Source organism: Struthio camelus, chromosome Z (assembly GCF_040807025.1).
Source record: "Struthio camelus isolate bStrCam1 chromosome Z, bStrCam1.hap1, whole genome shotgun sequence".
Lineage (NCBI taxonomy): Eukaryota > Metazoa > Chordata > Aves > Struthioniformes > Struthionidae > Struthio > Struthio camelus.
The window spans coordinates 16,728,677-16,749,424 of NC_090982.1; the positions used below are offsets into that span (position 1 = coordinate 16,728,677).

Sequence of the window (20,748 nt, forward strand, 5' to 3'; positions counted from 1 at the left end):
AACTAGGTAATTTAATGCATTCACTTGCCAACATGAGCGTCTCTTCTCAAATATTTACTAATGCCAACACTTCTTCCCCAAATGGGCTGGCTCTGTTGAAATCAAAGACTTCACTATCAATTTTTACATGTGTATCGATCAGTTCACCCTTGCTGAAATACAGCTACCTCTGGGAATAGTACCTAACGGCATACTACATCCCTATCCCAGGGCTGAAAGAGGAAATGTGTAACACTTATTTAGAACCGCACAAGAAATTTAAGAATTGAGAACATGATTGACTGAACTGGTATTTGGGCAGCACAGTGAGATAACACTACTGTCTTTGCAAGAAGTGCTGGGAGGCTTTTAGGGCTGGTTTACACAGTGAGTTTCACACAGATGCAAACTCATTTTGCCCTCATGGTGAGTCACAGGATTCAGACCAGCCCTGCTCTGCAAGCTGTATAAACGTGAAAACGGGCCACTGTGTCCACTCTTGAGAGGCTTAACCCTGAGCAGTAATAACTGGTTTGGCTTCTGAGAGCAGAGAAGAGCACTCTGAAAGATAAGACCGCTGCAGGTCTCGGCAATTAAATTATCTTAAATTAAATCTTGGCAAAAGCAATTTGGAGAGGTTTTGTTTTCTTAATGAGTCTGTTGAAAACCAAACACTCTCAAAGGTAACGCACCTGCACACAGCCAGTTTTTGCCTAGGTTTATATTTGCGTAACCCAGCTTGCAAGCTTGAGACCGAGCAAGTCACACAGGCAGGACAGCGGAAACCACCTCTAGTACATACAGCAATGAAATACAATAAACTGAAGAACCACAGAGTTTACCGGGCAATACAAGTTGATGTTTGGCATTGCATATCTCTCAGATTTCGCCTAGCACAATCAGCTCTAAATTATCTGGAGTTTGGTAAGGGAATTTCCACGGGGGATTTTACATCACAGGGCTACTATGAAATATCATGTCAGAGATGCAGCTGTGCAGAACTGTGACTTCCAAAGAGCTATTTGCTTTGCTGTAGTTAAGACAAAGACCACCTTTTCTAATTTCTAATGCTTTGTTGGATTTTACCCAGTAAAGTTGGGTATTTATTATGCCCAGTATTTTATTTGGCAACCAGACCTGCAAGCTCTTTCTGATTCATAGCTTTACTAGATTTAATAATGTTCAGCCTGGCTGCAGGGTGCCAAGGCTGGAGTGTCAGCTAGGCTATTAAAGTCCTAGTCATCTGGGTTTGCGGTAGCTACCACAGGGACTGCATATAGCCAGAAATATTTTCCTCCTCCTTTTGGCTCTGCTCTGTCTGACCTGAGACTGCAAGGCTGCACCACCAAGGCAGCACATCGAGAGCCCTTCTGCCCTCACCTGATCCCTGGGACGGCACTGACCGTGAAAGAGCAAAGCTAGCCCTGTATGCAGTTAGGTCCAGAGAGAATTGGACTGATTGCCACCCCGTCGCCATCCAAAAAGCCTATGGCCAGCACTGAGTTTTCCTGAAGAAGGACTGGCACAAGATAATCATTCAACAGAAGTATGCTGTTTTAAGATAGTCTTCACTTGATAACAGCGCCAATTCTCAATGCTTTGGCAGCACTGGGAGAAGAAATATACAGGAAAAACATGACGGACACTTCACACAAGAATTTTCACTAAGAACAGGGAAAAAAATCATCTTTTTCTAGGGTTAAAGTTTAAGCGTTGTCTTTCAGGGTTGTCTTTCTCCAGTCTCCCCAGGCTGCTCTGACTTACGGGTCACTGTATAGTAAGGGTTTACAACAGTGCAAACTCCTCTCCAGATACTCCTCCCGTGCCCTCCTGCGCCTCTGCCTTTCGAACACCACTCTTCTGACGGTGCAAAGCAAAGCAAACGCCTGACCCCCGCTGCTCCGGGCTGTCCTCGCTACGACTGTTTCCTTCTGACTTATCAGAAGAACGCACCGCTCGGTTTTCTTTTCTCAACACCCCTTGCGGGTAAACAGACGGTTGCATAGTCTCCCATGCGCTGGCTCCCTCTACCTAAAAGCCTGGCGTGGGGGAGAGCTTTCTTTAAGGCAACGGTAATACTGGGTTACGCAGAGCGCTCTTTCTCTAAGGGTCTTCCAAATCTTCCTCTAAAATCAGGGTTGGAGGGGGGAGCTAGCTACGAATTTATGAACCAGTTTCTTCCTGCAGCCTCCCGTGAAGGGGGTGCCTTCTCGCAGCAGGTTTACGCCGCGGCAGCCGAGCTACCTGGCAGCTCCCGAGGAGCCACCCGCCACCCTGGGCTCCCGGCACGCGGCGGCAGCGGGCACCCGAGGCGTCGTACCTGGCATGGCCGGCGCCGGCGCCTCGGCGAGGCCGACGGGGGCGGCGGGGGGCTGCTGCTGGCTGGAGCTGACCTCGGGCTCGGCGCTCACCGACGGCGAGGAGGCCGCCTCGCAGCCCGGGGCCGGGTTGGGGGCCGGCGGCAGGGCGTCCTCGGCGCCCGGGGGCTCCTCCTGCCCGGGCAGCTGCAGGGCCGACAGCGGGATGCTGATGGGCTTGCCGGTGGCGTTGGAGCTGCTCACCGGCACCTGCGGGCCGGAGCCCCGGGCCGGGGAGGCCACGGCCCCCCGCGCCGGCTTCTGGGCGGGCAGCCGGGGCAGGAGCGGGGACGAGGCGCAGGCGCCCGGCGGGTCGAGGTCGGCTCCCGGCGCCGGGGCGGCCAGCGGCGTGGGCTTGGCGGGGCAGGAGTAGGAGGCCCCGGCCTGGGCCTGGGGCTTGGGCTTGGACATCTGCGTCAGCGAGAGGGCCGGCCCGTCCACGCCACCCGTCAGCTCGGCGTTGGCCACGATGTAGTAGTCCTCCGGCAGCTCCTGCTTTATCTTCTTGACTATCACCTCGCCGCCGCCCTCGTCGGCGGCCGGGGCCGGGACGGCGGGGCAGAGGCCGGCGGCGGGCCGCTTGCGGGAGGCGCTGGGGAGGCGGTGGAGGTGCGGTTCGAAGTCGCTGTCCTCGTCGGTGACGGAGGACTCGCAGACCATGTCAAAGAGGGTGGCCTCGTCCTCGTACTCCTCCACGGCCTCGCCCAGCTCCGAGGGCTCGCTGCAGTAGGAGAAGTCACAGGAGTCGCGGGTGCGGTTGCAGTCCAGCTTGGCCTTGCCCGGCCGCCCCGGGTAGCGCTCCAGGGGGCTGGCCTGCGCCTCCGAGGGCACCCCGATGATGCTGGGGCTGTCCGAGTTGAAGCTGCGGCTGTCCTGGAAGCAGACGCGCTCCTGGGAGCCGGCCCGGCAGGTGGCCGCCAGGGGCCAGTGGTAGGCATGGCCGGCGCTGCAGCCCCACATGGCCGTCAGGTTGCCGTGGGCGCCCTCGGAGAGCAGGTGCTTCAGGTTGGGGATGAGGCTGCAGATGGTGCCGTGGCTGTGGGCCCAGCTCACCAGCTTCGACAGGTTTTCGGAGGAGGTGTGCAGGCAGTCCTCCATGGTCCCGAATCAGCAGGGTCCTGCCTGCCAAAGCAACCACAGACACCACCGAGGTCAGCGGGCCACCGCGCTCGCGGCTGCGCGCTGCCGCGTTAATCCGCGCCGCTACTCCCTACAGGCAGACGGCAAAGCGCCGCTTTTAAGCATTCCCGAAGCAAAAGCACAGTTGCACAGGCAGGCAAAGCGTTAAGTTCAGCCAAGCCCATTTTATGCTCACCACACGTGCTCCAAAACGCATTTCTCGGGACAGCACTTGCTTTTAAGCAGTGTCTTTCCTCATTCTGCCTATGAGATCTACCTTCATACCCAAGGGAAGAAGTATCCCTGCAATACGCAACTAAAATAAGATAAAACGGCCATCTAAACAAGCAACTACACTGTTTGCGCAGTATAATTTGAAGCTTAGATCTCAAACCAAAATGCAAATACAACTGAAAAGCTAGTGAACGTGTTCTCATACTTAATGGCTGAAAATCAAGTAGACTCTCAGACGTAAAGTTTTCTAAAACACAGAGGTTGCATCATAAGCACTAAGCCAAACATTCCCCCCGCACCTGATGGAACTTTATGACATTTTACTTCCTTTATGCATGTTTCTCAAGTATCTCAGATATCCCCTTTTCAACAGGATTCTATGGACATTAAAATGAAGGCCTAATTATTTTCCAATATAAGGAAAAAACAAACAACTTCACTCTTCATTAAGCAATGCTGATGCTCATCAGCTGTCAAAAGGCTTAACAGAAGCTTAAGGCACCTGCCAGGTTCAAGTCGTACCTACATACATGACCCTTTCCAAAGGACTCTGAGAGTTAAGCTTTTTGGTTTTTCATTGTATTTTTCCCTGAATAATTTACTTGGGTATCTGATACCAAAATTCCATGATTTCAAAAGTAAACTTCTGGTAGTAAAGGGTATTTCTGTGCTTGTTCTCCCTTGATCCTGCTTGAAGGACATCAGGGTGCTGTGAGCTGATGTCTCCTCGGGGCTGGGGGGCTCCCACTGGCAGCAGGGACCGTCCCACCACCCACAAGGTTAAATGTCTGTACAATCCTAGACTAATGATTGGATCAAGACAGATTGCAGAAAACAGTCTCACCAAACAGATCCCACTAGGGGGATACAGGCCCTCTTAGGAGTCCGTCTGTGAGGTGGGAAATTACTATCCCCAAGTGTAGAGATTCTCGAGGACTTTGGCTGAAATTGATCAAAGTAAATTGTAAAGCTCCTGCTGGCTTACAGGTCCTTATAACTTGTACAAGATGACCCCGGAGAGAGACACATTTGAACAGATAGTTCCCAATAAAAGCCCTCACCCAGAGTCTTAGCTATTAACAGTACAAAAAGAGACAATTTCCCTTCTTTTGCACTGTTATCCTATTTTTAAAAATGAAGATAATTTAAAATGCTGGAAATGGTCAGTAATATAAAAGCTCACATAATTCAAAATTCCACGTTTACTGGACACAGGTTGGACGGGAAATGTTCTGAGTGACTGCTCTTCTAAAGTAATAGAGATGATCTGTACATTTATATTCCATTGAGGATATCTGTGTTCCCCAGCTTGCCGGCTGTTACTTGCCAGAGTCATGTTTTCAAACAAGGTATCACATCTCAATACATTTTTAATTTGGTAAATATATGTTTAACTTCTTCATGACCTAAGGAAACTTATTCCATCCAAGTAATCAGGACATACCAAAGACGCTCTAATGCTGTCAGATAATACACAATATCTGATCATCTCTCTTTGTCTATACCTACTGACAGAGAAGTAACTCCACTAACCTTCTCAGCTACTTATACGCAATTGGGAATTTCTACTTTTCTCTGCAGGTCTATCCCTAACCTGCTCCGCCCCATGCTTTGTGAACACGACATGCAACACTCAGGCTTCCCATTGTTCTCATCTCAGTTACATTTTCATATACAGAGAGAAAGGCCCGTTACAGTCTTCAAAATTGAAATGTAGCATTCACACCAAAATTACATCTCATTCTGCCCCTTATCATCCCCTGCAGGAGCATTTTTAGACACAAGATCAACTGCATCATGGCTCAAAAACACAACTACACTGTGGTCAACTGCCTGTGGAGAATGCTTTCCCTAAAACCAAGAGTTACTACTTGCCTACTGACTTCCTCTTCAAAGTCACGTATTAGCTAGCTGGAGACAACCAAGTTTGCTCTGCACTGGTGAAGGTGACATGTTAGGGTTTCAATGGCTTTGCAGTCTGCATATCCCTATCCCTCCCCCTCTAGTTCTCCAGACAAGGAGCAGCATGTGCAAACCCAAACTAGGCACAAAACGGAGAAGTACTGCCTGCCTTTCCCGCCGTGAGACTCACCCTGGGGGTTTCACTGGCACCTGGACACTATGTCTCCCTTGCAGGGTCAGCAATGGAGCCAGCATGGCAATTTCTAGATCTTTTGCAAACTTCTAGCTCTCTTTCAAATATCTTTGAAATTAGCCAAGGGGCCTCAACGTGGCTGTGGAGGCAAGTCCTGGATAATGGAGCAACAGGGGAAAATTGCATCATTAGGAAACCAGAGTAAAATTGTATACGTTTCAAGCTTGTTTTTGTCATTTGCAACAGCTGCAGCCAGGGTGTATGTGCAGAGGACAACTGCTACAATAACTCCAATTCCAGCTTCTTTTATTCCCCACCTGGTAAGTGTATCACGTATTACTAGCAGTGGTCCAGACCCCACAACATCATTGGCAACTCAAAACTCTTTGCGATATCGGTGCCTTTATGCAGTACAATAAATGCAGTAAGGTGCCAGCTTTGCAAAACCTTACCAGCTGCAGAAAAGTGTTTCCTTTTTAAAGATATAGCTTTTAAACATCTAAAATTTTCATTTGGTTGTTTATTTTAAACCTTTTAAAGACACACTGTCAGTCCTGTATGGGGTCGCAATCTCCAGGGCAACAGCTTTTCTGTTGACTAGTATATGCAAAGACCTGGACACACAGCATACCCCACTGGAGAAAAAACACCAAAAAAAAAGGAAGGGCACCACCACACAGGCACAAAACAGACAAGACAGTCTGGAAAGTGAGCAGGAGAAAAGAGGGAGGTGCTGACCATGGCTATAGTCCTCAGCTACACTGGTGCAAAGCCACAGAAAAGTGTGCAGCTGCCCCATCATTACACGACTGAGGATGCATCTTGGAAACACAATAAAGCCCAGTTTGGCAGAAGAATGATGTCCCTATAGGGAAAAGAGGACAGGTCAGCTCTCAGAGCCTAGCTTGTTTGTGCAGGGCTGAAAATCCCAAAACATCAATTGTTTGGAAGCCAGGCATGTTTGGTTCACAGCTTGCAGCAGAAGTTGACAATGCCACTTTTGCAAGGCAGACTCTGGAGAAAACACAGCAGATATATAACAAATCCATAATCAACTGCCTGACTGGTCAGAAATCCTTCCATCTGAGGATATAGAAGCAGTAAGCATCAAAGTAATCCGGAAGTTATAGGGAGACAGCAGAAAAATCCCTGATTCTCCTGGTTCAACAAAACAAAATATCTTGACATGAAAGTTTGTTCTGAAAACGTCATAGAAGAAGGAAGAGACTAGAGAATTATACTGAGTTGTCACAGAAAGACGAAAAGAACTGCCTTCCAGAAGAGGGAGCTTTTCTGCTCAGTCAGATAGCATGTTGCTGAATGGCGGTCTGCTGTTATTTGCTAAATCGCATTTTAAAGATTATATAAGTCTTTCATTCAGACTGGCAAGACTCATGCTTAATACCCTGCTCACATACGTACTCAGAAATCGTACAGTAGATGGCAAAAGCAAACTATATCTTCAGTGTGAATAGCACCAGTATTTTAACCGCATTAAAAATGGCCAAGACAATCTTCCATAGTGCTTTTCTGAAGTTCACAGCCTAGCAAGATCTGATTCGGTGGGAAGCATCTCTAGGTACTGGAAATTCACTACAAGACCCTAAATTAAGAAACAGATTTTATAGCTGGACATGGTTAGCTTTTACAGCCTCATTTACAACATGCTGCTGTAATGACGAATGTGTGCAGAGTACATGCTATGCCAGGTGATGTTATGGCTGCAAAACCATTCCTTGAGGTGTGTAAGTACATATTCTGGAAAAATCATTTGACTTGGCAACAGGAATACTTTTTTGTGTCTAGAACTAGGTTTTTGCCCTAAGAGGTTTAAGTGGTGGCCAATGAATGGTAATGGAAAAATAAGACTCTTTACAATCCACCCTTCCTGTTTTGTTGCGGGACCTGATTCACCAAATTTCAAGGCAACATACTTCCTGATTTACCCAGAGCAGGAGGAACAGGGCCTAAGTTGTGACCCCTAGAAGAAGCACTGATGCCAAGCTAATCCCAGAACAACGACAGTTGGTAACTATGGCCACCGTGAACCCTTTCCGCTAGTCCATGCAGAGAAGAAACTAGCACCATTTGGGAGCAAAGGCCTGACTAACTCAACCCCTTCCCCTGTATGTGCATGAGGGTGTTCCTCATGGTGTTTTTGCAGGCTTAGGACTCATGGGAGGATCTTCAGGAAAAAAGGGGAAATCTGCAATGTGGCTTTCCTGAAAATGAGCCAGCACAGGGGAGGAGGCAGTGAAGAGGCTGAACACAAAACAGGATGCAGCTGATGTTAGTAGCAGAGGACAGAGGTAGTGCCTTCCTGTTCCTTTAGCAGCACCCACGTGCTGGAACATGCCTTTGGTGTACCTACGGCTCGAGGAGGGCAGGGGGTACATTTTATTGTAAAGAAGGCAAGAAACCTCACTGAAACCGTGTCTTATCACAGACTCACGGGGAGTTAGTAATTGACTTGCTCCCCAGAGTAATGTTAGAGAAATCAACACAGGCTAACATAAAAAAGTCTGTGCATTACAAGACCATATATTCAAAATCCTTTTACCATCATTATTTGTTAGCATTTCAGGAACTTCCACACTGACTTTTGTGCAAGGGAACAGCACATCCATGGCTACATTAACCAACTCTTGGGATGCTATCCCAAGGCCAGCACTACCAAGAATTATCTTAAAGCCCAAAAGTCTCAATTCAGACTACAATGCAAAAATCACTTTTGTTAATAATAGGAAGTACCTTTCTAATCTGACAGCTGCAGAAAAGCTCTAAAACCTCAATCCTAAAACACTAAAAGGCAGGTAGAAGGAACCCCTCATTTACTCGTTTTAAATAGCATAGATTTTAAACCTTAGCTACAATAGCCGAAACCTAATATTTAAGTGTCTTTAGGGAGTAGTGGTGTATTGCCAGCTTCTACATTTAAAGGTTCCAGATCCTCATGTGTTGGGCTCTGCTTTCTCATACTATGAAAAAAAGCTCAGAATGTTTTAAAACCCGTTTATTTCAGCCTCTATGACCAGTACAAACTAACTAGGTTCTTATTCCATCACCATCCAAGGGAGGAGAAAAGCACCGCTTCATTTTGAAGAATCTTTATTTTCATACCTACAAGCAAGGAAACCCAACTGTTAGCTAAAAGATTGAGAGTAGTGTGAATTAAAGGTTTTGTTGCCATGACGTAAGTACCTATCTCATTCAAGATTTTAGCCAATGGCTAAAAATATTAGGGCTTCTTTATTAGCCTAATATTAGGGCTTCTTTATTAATAGCATTTCTTAAGCCAAGTGCTTAATACTAATAAAGGACTGAAGTCAACGACAGCAGAAGTCCAAGTCTCCGTTTGTCAGAGAAGGCAGAGTAGTACCGATGTCCCCACGAGGTCCTGCCGCAGTCCTATTGCCCCCACTAACCATCTCTGCAGGGTCACATCTCGAAGTATATTTCTCCTGTCCAAAGAGGCTGAAGGAGACTCAGCAGGAACTGCTACATCTCCCAGATACTGCTCTTCTCATGCCAGGGGTCACAGCCAGGCAACATTGCACCCAAAATCATGCCAGTGCTAACTGCCTTCCCCTGACTTTCACCTACAAGAGGCAGTCCTACTAGCAGTGGAGTTAAAGCTCAGCCACTTTGCCCCAGTGTTTGGGTTTCTTGACTGATGCTGCTAAGGATGTCACCAACTTGCTCATGGACTGGGATGGACAAACACTCACTCAAAACAGGCCGACAGATTAGAAGGGCTAGGAGAAAGCCACTGTATTTTCTCTAATTTTAGACTGCAGGAGTACAACGCTATGCCAACTCAAATGTTATTGCACGTACCTTCTGCTTAAAAGAAAAAGCACGAAGCAAGAAGAAACAGGGAGGGAGAGAGAAAAGTCTACGGAAAACAGTAACAATTTAGAGACTAGGAGTAAATCAACTAGTTGTGCTGCTCTAGCACCAGGGGAAAGGGCAAGCTTCCACCTCTGATTTATAGCACATGGCTCTCTTCAGTTAGAAAAACATGTTTTTAATTGAATGTTTCTCAAGGAAATAAAAGCCTATAAATTACAGAGGAAAGGTTCACAAATTCGGGGTGGATCTACAAGCCACTAAAATAGTCTGGCAATGTTACGCATCTTTAAAATACAGAATTCCCTCAGCCCTGTTCATTTGTCATCGTTCCCTTACCACTTTGTACAGACTCCAGTTGGTGACTTTAAGGGGGAAAACAACCTATCACCTCAACAAAATCACTGACAGCTTTCAAATTATGTGAACTTGTACTACTTGCTCATGTTTTTAGCAGCTCCTCAAGAAATGAGAGAACTGATTTAGAAATAAATAAGGGAATACAGTGGGAACAAAGCAAAACCTGCATGCTGATTTCCACCTCCACGTTTCTAGTACAGCCCAGATTTTATATCCATTCAATCATTTATGGGTGGCAAGTCTCTTTACTTTTGCAGTAAAACTTTTGCAGTCTCTGAGCCTCTGTGCTTATGTCTTGGCCTTACCGAAGTCGACGGGAGTTCTGCTATTAAACAAGCAGGCCAGGATTCCACCCACAGCAAACCACAATTATAGTTCCTTTAACTAATGAGCAGCACCAAGAAGTCTATTCCGAGATGGCGGTGTGGCATGAGGTAGAAAGAAAAAATGAGAACACATCTTCCTAAGTAAGCAGTGCTGTTCTGCATTCATAAAAATCTCACGGTTGTCTGTCACACTCATTCCATGAGACCACAGCTCCTCCTCAGCTGAGGGCTAGTCTTCAGGGAAGACGCTCTCCTTGCCAAGTGCGGCATGCCTTCAGCTGCAGCTATCAGCACAGCAAGTGTGCAGAAGGCATCCAAAAGAGTTTGCTGGTGGAATTCCTTCATTTATCTGTGAAAGAAAAGGATTTGATTGGGACAGGGGTTGTGGGTTTGGTCGTCTTCTCACTTTGAAGACTACCACAGGATTATGAGCCTCCCAAGAGCCAGCCTCATTCACCAAACTAAGTGCTTTACCCATCAGCAACAGAACTAACTTAGGGAGAGGCTAGAGGTTTGATTCTTAATCCAGATGCAATGCCACAAGCACCATTGCTGCTATATTTGTAATTTTCCTAAGTGCCTGTTACACAGGATCACCTATATAAGCCTTGCTCCTGCACAGCAAGGGCATACAAGAGCCAAAAGCAAGGTGACCAACTTGAAAAGGGAGCAATACAAGGAGTGCAGTGAAATCTCTCTGAGAATCTCGTGAAGTAAGACTATCGCTTCTCATCCAGCTACTACCTTTTGCATTTAGGTTTCCTCGGACTGACCCATTCCTCACTCTGCTCCTCCCAGCTCACTGTGACTCTCCTGATGTCTGCTCGGACGCTCTGATTCCTCACTGCGAGTCTTCTTCCAAGCCATTCTCTGTGCTGGCACTTTGCAGTTTTGAGCTTGTGTTCTCGGGAATATAGGTCTGATTTTGTTACCTTGATTTACAGTAAGTAGGATCATCAGTCACTGGTACAGAAATGCATGAGACGACTGCTTTTTCATTATGAAGGAGGATTTTCCTTCCAAGGCACAGATCAGCAAGGAAAGTGAGCTTTCTACAGTTTATGGATGCTCTGCAGAGCTGCTGAACACCTACAAAGCCAGGGAAGTCCAAGCACTTGGCAAGGCTAGACTTGAGGTTTCTGAACTTGCATTTTTCTGCATATCCCAATAAAGGCCATGCTCCATCATTCTCTTCCCCAGTCTGCAGCGCTAAGGTAATCCTGTAAAAAATTAACCCACCACACTGCTTATAATTCAGCAGTGTGCAGCTAAACGTAGCTAAGATTTGAAGATATTTTTAAGCACTAAGATCTCAAATTGTTGATATAACATTATTGTGGGCCTGAAGAACGTAAACATAGAGCACAGTGAAAATTCTGCTTGTTGTTTGATTTGGTATTTAGTGAGTGCATCCCTAAAACTTTCTCTCAAAACCTCTAGAATGTATTTCCTTAACGCACACATTTCTCACTCTAGTCTGAAGCAGAGACCTGAGAGAAGAGATGGACTCTGTTCCCTGGCTTGACAGCAAAGTTTCTTCAGGCTGACAAATAAAAGCAAATTCTAGCACTAGCAGTTGTATGGACTTGCAGACTATTATATGAACTGTCCTATGAACCTCATGTGCCACTAGGTTATTGGCACAGACCGAGACGAGACAGCCTGCAGGGACCTAACGTGCAAATAATTTCCCCCTCTACTTATACTCCATGAGCTGCATTCAGATTTGGTGTTTCACCTCACTAATATTCAGTGCTATGCAGCATTTGTAGCTGCTTGTGTCCCTGGTGGAATCTAGCCTGCCTGTCTCATCTCTATGCAGTTATTTTGGCTGCCTCAAAACTTACGCTTCAAGTTCCACCCACAAAAAGAATAGTCAGAATTCCATCTATAAACACCCCCTTACCAAACTGGCGTTGTTTTTGCATATACATGTATCACTGAATAAAAACAATTGCGTGCATAGTGCACATATGTGGATTTATTCCTGGCTATAAGTTAAATTCTAAACTTGGAGAGGAAAAAAAAGTGACCTTTCCAGTCTTGGTCATGTCTCCAAGCAGTTCTGAGCAGGCTGTTCCTGTGTAATAATTTTCAATGCCCTTTTAAAAATGGCTGAATTTTAATGGAGGGAAACTGGTAGTTTCAAATGTCCTTAAACTGAACCCATATGCCAAGTCCTGCATTCTTAAAATGCCAAAGCATCAGACTCCTCCCGCAACAAAGATGAATCCAGCCATGCCTCACCTCTCCTTATGCTGCTATCAAATTTACTTTTGCATTTTAGAAAGCTCGCTGCTGCAAAGGCCAAGGATGACCAAATAAATATATGTATATATTTTTTAGGAGATCTCTACATAAAAAAGGACTTTTAAAATAAAAATGTTCCAGGTGTATCTGCTCAAATCCTGCTTTTAAAAACATAAACGCTGGATAATCCCACAAGTAACAACAATTCACTTTCTGTTCACTCCAGTGTTCCTACAATAGTTGAAAGTGCTGACGAGGGGAAGGGTAGAGAAAAGAAATATTTTCTGTCCTCCTCCTGCCACAGTCATGGCCTTCTCTGCTAACAGCAATGGAGAAGATGTAGCAAGAGGGAAGATCTCAGCAAAGTCCATCCATGGGATATACGCCCATGGAAAGCTGTGCAATCGCCACTCATTAACTGGGTCTTAATCGTTATGTAATGTAATGTAACGGATCTCATTTACACCTTCAAACCTAAGTTATTCTTTCACTGAAGCGTTTTGGTGTAAAGTCAAACATGACTGTGAAGCCAAAATGAAGGTTTCCAGCTCTGTTTTTTTAACACAGCACTATTGCTTATTCCTTGAATACAAGCTCCGCAGAGGCAGAGCAGCCCTTAGGTCACCCGCTTCACAGAAGGAAAGAGTAGGCAGTAAGCTCAGTGAACTACAAGTGAGTTACAAACAGCTCTTGTGATATAGCCAAACTACCAGTTGCTGAATCTGTTTAGGAGAACTTGATCTAAAACCCACTGAGGCCAAGACCCCATTGACTTCAGTGGTCATTGAACCAGGCCCAAATGTCTATCTCAAGAGCTGCCAAAGGAATAATGTGGCTGCAGTCACTTACCTGGATGGGTGAAATTTGACTGCCGTTCTTTGGGGAACCCAAACTGATTTAAGTGAGCACCTACCCTCATATAATTCTTGTGCAATTATCTTTGATTGATAGATGGAATTTTTTTTAGTTGAGTCACCCATTCTTTGATCTCTCTAGTAAGCCAGATCCTTTTGCTTCTAGTTCAAGTTTCATCTGTTAACATTTAATATAAGAAAAGGAGAGGGGCAAAAAAAACAGAAGGACAGTTGATCTACCATTCTCTGGCTCCAGCAATACTTTGCTGAGTACTTTAGCATGAGTGGATAGCTTCACACACAGCAGTGCTTGCTCATGGGACAAGACTGTCAGTTTTCCTCTAAAGCTCTTTCCAGAGCTTTGCAAGGCATGTGAAAATACCGGCTGTGCTCAGACACCATTATAGAGATGTGTTTCAGCCCTGGGGAACAGACTTGCTGGAGAGAACAGAAAACATCTCATGTACTGGTCCCAGGCTCAGATTTTCCCCAGGAATTTCCAGCCATTCATCAGAGCCCACAGCCAGCCCTGAAGCCCTCAGAGAGGGACTGAAATGTGGCAAAGGGGTAAAGTCTTCAGGGAACAGGGATAAAACCTCATGCTCCCTTTCTCCCAAGTCAGCATCTCTCAGAAGTGACAGAAACACTCCTCTCTGCTTTTAATAATTTCAAGGTATGCTTTATACAGGAGCTGATGTCATCACTCAGAGTGAGCTATAGTGGGATGACCACAGGAATATGGTTTTCCTGAGCAAATGCAACATATCTCTGCTTTGCTTTTGTCAGCTTTCGTCTTGCAATAAACAAACCGGGACTGCTGAGGTACACCTAGTACGTGATGCTGTGCCTCCAGGATAAAGGCGGCTCTGGGGAAGCAGAAATAACAGCGACTGGGAACTTTGCATTTGGCCATGGCCTACAGGGTTAAACACCTCTCCTGAAACAACGCTTGCATGAAGATCCTGTATCAACAGCACCTCCACAAGCTCTGTTGATAGGACTCTATCAACAGCAATGTCTGGGTAAATATGGTGGAGACACCAGTACATAGTCCTGTATAATGCAACTGAATGGTCCAGCTCAGAGGAGTACTTGGGAAGGTGTCTGCATATCAGGATTTGTGAAAAGGGATAGGAAAATGTGCTGCGGCCTCAAGTCAGTCTTAGTCATCTTTCATATTTTACTAGCTCTGTACTCAGCAAGGGACATTTTTGAAGAACGAACGCATTTCCTGGTAAATCATTTCTGAAAAGCATATTGGCAATAACATTTTAAAGCGTTGAGTGTTGGGAAAAGCCTAGCTTTTACCTAGCTAACAGGAGGCTTATGTATCATGGCGTGGTTCTTTTGTACCGTTTATTAAAATCTATAAAACCACACTATATTAAAGACACCGGTATTTGGCTCAGTTAACAACGGTTGACAACCATTCTCTAACAGAGAAAAAGCACCGCACCTTTAAAATGTAGAATTTCCTGAGTTTACAACGAAACATGTGTACCCTCTCTAATTTTAGAATTACAGTAAGAGAGATTACACACACAGCCTGAAGGTAAGATGCTTTCCAGGGTCCTTCATTTTCCTAGAACTTGTATGAAGAGAAAGTCTGCACGTAGGTTACCAAAAAAAGAGAAAAAGTACCATTACTAACATACAAACAAGCTGTAAAGGCCAACCCTCCCTTCTCTGTGGAAAACTAACACTTTCAGTTCCTAGCCCAGACAATGCGAACTACACCATGCTATTCTTCACAAGAAAACAGAAGCGTCTTTCATCCACGAGGGATTTTACTGTTCCATGTCTGGTTTGTATTTTTTATATGTAGGACTTCTCTCACTTCAGGGCTATTTAAATTAAGAAAATTTGAAATAGTGCAATGATGGCAATATTGAAAACATGCAATATTTAGCTTACTTGGCTAAACAGTGTCAGTGAAATGATGTTGCTACTTGTCTACACAAAACAGAGGGTTTTTTTCCGTACGAAATCAGAATAACTAGGGAAACTCAGCTTTTCTATTTGAGGATGAAACTGCACTTTATATCCCAGAATTTAAAGAAAGATCTTTGTTTTATCATTTTTTAACATAGAGGTGCTTTTGAACTTAATGAAATGATTTTCCTAGGACTCAGCCCTCAACAAGAATGACATTCTGAAACTGGCTTAATAGTGCACTTTTTGAAGTATCAGTTATGACCTGTAAGGATCAGGTTAAGGTCCTGCCCTGCAGTTTTATTTCAAAATTCTTAGATAAATACTTGGAGAAAGAGTTTCAAGAAAGAACAGACTTGAAAAAATATGGGAAATATAGAGACAGAAGATTAGTCTGTGAACTGGCTGGTATCCAACTGCATGTAACAGATCATACGCAGTTGAGTCCCTAGTAAAGTTTCTAGGCAAGACTTTGAAGTGGTGTAGAAAAAACAGCAACAGGAAAGCCACCCGAGAGATGAGTCAGTAAAACCAAGGATTTGCATTCGAATGTAAGCCTGTTAGAAATATTGGGTAACACAATGTAGTCAACGGCCAGTGGATAAAAAAAATTGATACAGTATTATCAATGCTCCAGCCTACTATTCGCTAATTTCACCATTAACCCTGAAAACATTTCCAGCTGTGTGCATCTAACATAGCATAATTAATCAGCTTGGATCATCCTAAAAATTAAATCCAAGTTTAAAATAGATTACATCTTAACATTACTCAGATGTGTTTTCTGAGAGTGCCCAAAAGCTCTCAGTCGAGCTCATTGCCTCACGGTGCCGTATCTGCATAGAGATGTGGGATGAGCCACAGTCTCACAGAGCGAGCAGCCTCCTCTGCGGGGGCTCCCAAAGGGGAAACCTGCGGACAGCCACAATGCAATGCAGAGACAGATGCAGAGCCTTCCTAGGCCATTTTTCACTGGATTTGGTTTGGATAGCCTGCAGGTCTGAGTTCGGCGGGACTCAGCCAATAATGGCTTAACGCACACATATTGAAAGGGTTAGTTGACCTAGGCCCCCATTTTCAAAGATGTTTACATAATCAAAGGTATGGACAGGCACTGAGTGGAATTTTCAGGAGTCTCTAAAAGCATGTAAACAGCTATAAAATCTAATCCTAAGTACCTAAAAACCTGTCAACGCTTTAGAAAGGCAAGTTTTCAAGTTTTGGCCAAAAGAGTTAAATTTGTATTCTTACGCAAGCACAACACTCTTTAACATCAGTGCAAGATTTGGCATGTACAGAACGGAGATTTAGGGATAGTGCATGATCAAGAAACAGACAGAATGCCCAGAATAGTTATGTTTTGCATATAGACGCACTGGTGGCTGGCACGCAAAGGAAGACATTGGAATAAGGTCTCCAGCATGGAAGACTCTCAAGAGTCGCAAGAGCCCTTGTTTATTTCCTCCTGGAGATTTAAAAAAGCGAAAGTAACTTTTGGACAACTGCAGTTCAGAACAACATGCTACCTAAGACACTGAATATTTGGCAGAACGAACAAAAATAAGAATACATCCACTGCTCCCGTGCAAATGGAGGGAGAATGCACGAGAAAAAGCACGAATACATATGTCTAGCGTTGCAATTTTTCATTGAAGTCTTCTCTTGCTATGATTCATTTGTACTGGATCTATTGCACCAAATACAAGAGGAAATCCCTTCCACATCTACCCATTTCTGTTCATATTGGTTGATTTCATGATTAACATCAGTGAGAACTGTCTCTAGACAAAATGCATGCTAACAAAAACAGCTAAATAAATGTCACTGCAAGAGGGATAGTAATTTATTTCAAAATACATTCTCCTTCTGCCCATCAAAAATTAGAGAGGCCGCAATCACCGGTATCCAAATAGGACACTATTGCTTCAGATACATACCACTAACTTCCTTCAACAAATGCATGCAAATAAACTTTCTATTTTCTCCAAAGATAACAGAATAAAAACTTCAAATTAGAAATTTTTCCATCTGTGGTATTCCAGACTTTCTCTTCTCTTGCCAATTAAAAGACAGACTATAAACCAAAATATTTCTTTAAAAGTGGTAGATTTCAAAGAAAGATTTTTTTATTAAATCCACTTCATTGTGCTTCCAACTAATTATTTCGTGGGGCTGCATTTTTTCCAGGCTTTGAGTAGAGTTAGTACAAAATATATAGTCATTACATCATAAAAAAAGAAATCTTTATCCCACAAATACGAGCTGAACTGTCATTTACTGCAGTCATTCCATATTGATATCTAATTTCTTCTAACTTTCCAAAGACATGAATAACCTATTAGCAATTAATTAGCAACATTGGAGAATATGTCAAGAATAAAAGACTACAGTCCAGGTAAGACAGGCTTTCAAGTACACATAATTACTAATTTGTACAGGCTTTTTGAGGAAGGATATGCACAAATTGCATACCCATATATCCAACTGTGTCACTGGTGTATTTGCATTTGCAGCCAGTCAGTTCTCGCACACCACAGACATAACTTCTCATAAAACTCAGCAAACACCTGGACATGTCTCCTGTAAACCTAACTTACGAATGGCTTTCTTGAATTTCTGCTGAGGTTTTTCTGAAAGTATTTCTTTGGCTTCATCTCCTCAGCTCTCAGAAAGAGTTGCTCCAGTCAGAGCTGGTGATTATTTGCTAATACACTCAGTGCAAAACAAAAAATGTTCACTGTGAACTCTTATATTAATGCCTTTCGCCATTTTTTAGATGCCTGCAAACGTCACGAGAATAGCACGTCTGTGCATACTTCTCAAGAGCAGAGGGTTTGTCCATGCCACTAGGCAGGCTGATGCAGGCAAGGTCTGCCCAGACCCATGCCTGCAGACCACGGCTGTGCGATCCTGGTCACCTGGGCCCTGCAGGCGACTGCACGCTGTGCCGCTCACCACCACTGCTTGGCTCTGGGGCTGGAGCTGGCTTGAGCTTGGCTGGCTCAGAGCAGCTCCCAGGAGACTACCAGGACATACTCATGATTAGCTCACTTCCAACTGTGCTTTCTCTGTAAACAAAGTTTCTAGCAAAACCTGTATGGCAAAAAACATCAAAATGCACTTAAATTAAATTGCTTAAATTGCACTTGCCAGTTGTAAGAGGGTCCAGAAGGTGACAGGCAGTGGTGCACAGACACAACCATGTGCTAACAAATTTGGACAACGTGCTGGGCAGCTGCACCTGCAAATTGTACATACAGATTCTGGGAAGATGAAGGCTGGAGAGAAGTGGATCAACAGGTCAGGGGCTGCAGCTGGACATGAACCTGATGTTATGGGGGCCTAGACACCTGTGACTAGCAGTGAGAACAAAGGGCAGGTAAATTACCGAGCTCCACTTCTAGGTGCCAACGACTGGCAATGCTCACATCCCCCAGGGACAGTCAATCACTGCTCAGGATGAGTTTTTGGTTGGTTGGCTGGCTTTCTTCTGACTGCAAACCTTTACCATAAGAGTATTAGCAGGAGGAGCAGTGCAAATTGCTGGCACCAAACTCAGAGTTGAGGCTATTAGCACACCTGCCTGGATAGTGCTTATCCTGACTTTGCCAAAGCAAGACCCCCTTTCACTCTGCTCCGAGTTGCAGGATCTGTATGCAATGCTGGAGCAACCCAAAAAGAAGCTGGAGAATCGCGTGGTGGGAAGGCAGCACTTCTCACTCTCGCCAGGGGAGATTTTCACAAATTCTGGCTTCATAGCAGTTCCTCCCTGCCTTGCGCCAGAACTAATCTTTATGCTGATTTTCAACACCATTTTGCACTGCCAGCACTTCACCTTTACATATCTGAACAGCCACTCCCTCACGTGCAAGCCGGAAGAAAACAAGATCCACTGGATTTGAAGGGTAGTCCCTGTCCTCCCTTCCCCACTCCCACCTGCAAGTGAAAGGTGCGTCCCGGTACAGAAGACGAGAGTGGGAGTTCGGTTTCAGTGTTATCACTGAAATCACAGAGCAGGTGCCAATGTTCCCGATTTGTTTAGTGTCCGAGTCCTGCTGATCCTGCCAGTTCAGTCTAAGGTTTCAATAGCATACATCTACTGAGTTTCAAGGATCAGAGAGCTGGCACCTTCAGCAGGAGTCCCCTTACATGTACAAAGTCAACAACAATGGTGCAAACCAGCCCCTGATAAAGCAGCCCCCTTCACAGGGACTTCACTAGTGTGCCAAATGGAAAGACAGACTTTACTTTCTGTCCAAGCGAGGCACAACGTACCTCTGTCCCGGGTCAGCAAAAGGTTGGAAAGAATTTGTGTACGCAGACATTGCTGTAGCTAGAGAAAGAGCAATGCTGCCACATCCAACAAGATGAGCTGGCAGGATGCCTTGCAGGACACAAATATATGTTATGGCTTATGTGGCTTACGCGGCCAGCAATTTAGACAAGTCAAGTTCTGTGAAATCACTCTTTCAGACTAAACCATTTTACTAGAATGAAAACATAAGCACTGAAATGATACTTGTGATGTGACAAGAATGCTATTGCTTCCGTAATTATGTCTGTTTGTAACCAAATTATCAGTAGCAGTCAATGTCCGTGAAAACAACTGCACTGAAAAAATGCACCCACAAGCTTTATAAAATGCAGAGGACATTGAAAAGTTTAGGCATCTCAAATCATGTTTACCTAGGCCAAACTCCACTTCACTGGCTGAGAGGGGTATGAAAGTTTCCTGGGGGCACCTGTGGGTCTCCCTACAGAGTAAACTGGGAACATTTACGCACTCTCGACATCAGCTGTCCCTCCTTCCCAGTGTCTATAGTACACGCTCCTGCACGGTTAGCACCAGCATTCCTGTTGCAAGAAGGACCACCTCCTTTGTGCGTCCTCCTCAAGGGCCGGGGAAGCTGGCCCAGCAAGGGCTGACACAGACTGGCAACAACTTTCATTCCCGCAGAAAATAACAGATCCATGTGGATGGCAATATCTCTGTAGGAGTCACAGGACTGCAAGAAACCCTCAGTCAGGCCACACGCCACTCGAGGAGAATTAGCAGACTTCCTGCCCTCAGCTTGACACTTTATAAAGGCTAGCAGGAGATAGAAAGTAATGGCTCTGTTCCCTCTGCAGACTCTGCTTTCATTACTGCCCTTAGACCAGTTTGAAACCTAAGGTATGGTCATCTTCTGTTTGGCCTTCAGAGGTGCAGCCAGCTTTGCTAAAATAAGGTTTCAATGCAAAACTAGATCACCTTTGTACTACACTGGAGTCTAATCCTGCAGTCACTAAAGCAAGCAAAATACTTATGGACGTCAGGGGAAATTTAACCTGCTTAATATCTGACAGACTGGAACAAATGAACCTCAAAATACTTCTAAAACAGATATGAACAA

General features: G+C 44.9%; 1 protein-coding gene across 2 annotated transcripts in view; it reads right to left on the reverse strand.

The window, feature by feature from the left end:
• LOC104145335 (uncharacterized protein KIAA1958-like) overlaps positions 1-20,748 on the reverse strand; it is a 78,007-nt gene that overhangs the window by 34,603 nt on the left and 22,656 nt on the right. For both annotated transcript variants that reach the window (XM_068927845.1, XM_068927844.1), the window contains one exon: positions 2,300-3,458. In XM_068927845.1, coding sequence (XP_068783946.1) covers positions 2,300-3,434 — 1,135 coding nt within the window. In that variant the 5' untranslated portion in view covers positions 3,435-3,458. The remainder of the gene's footprint in view (positions 1-2,299; positions 3,459-20,748) is intronic.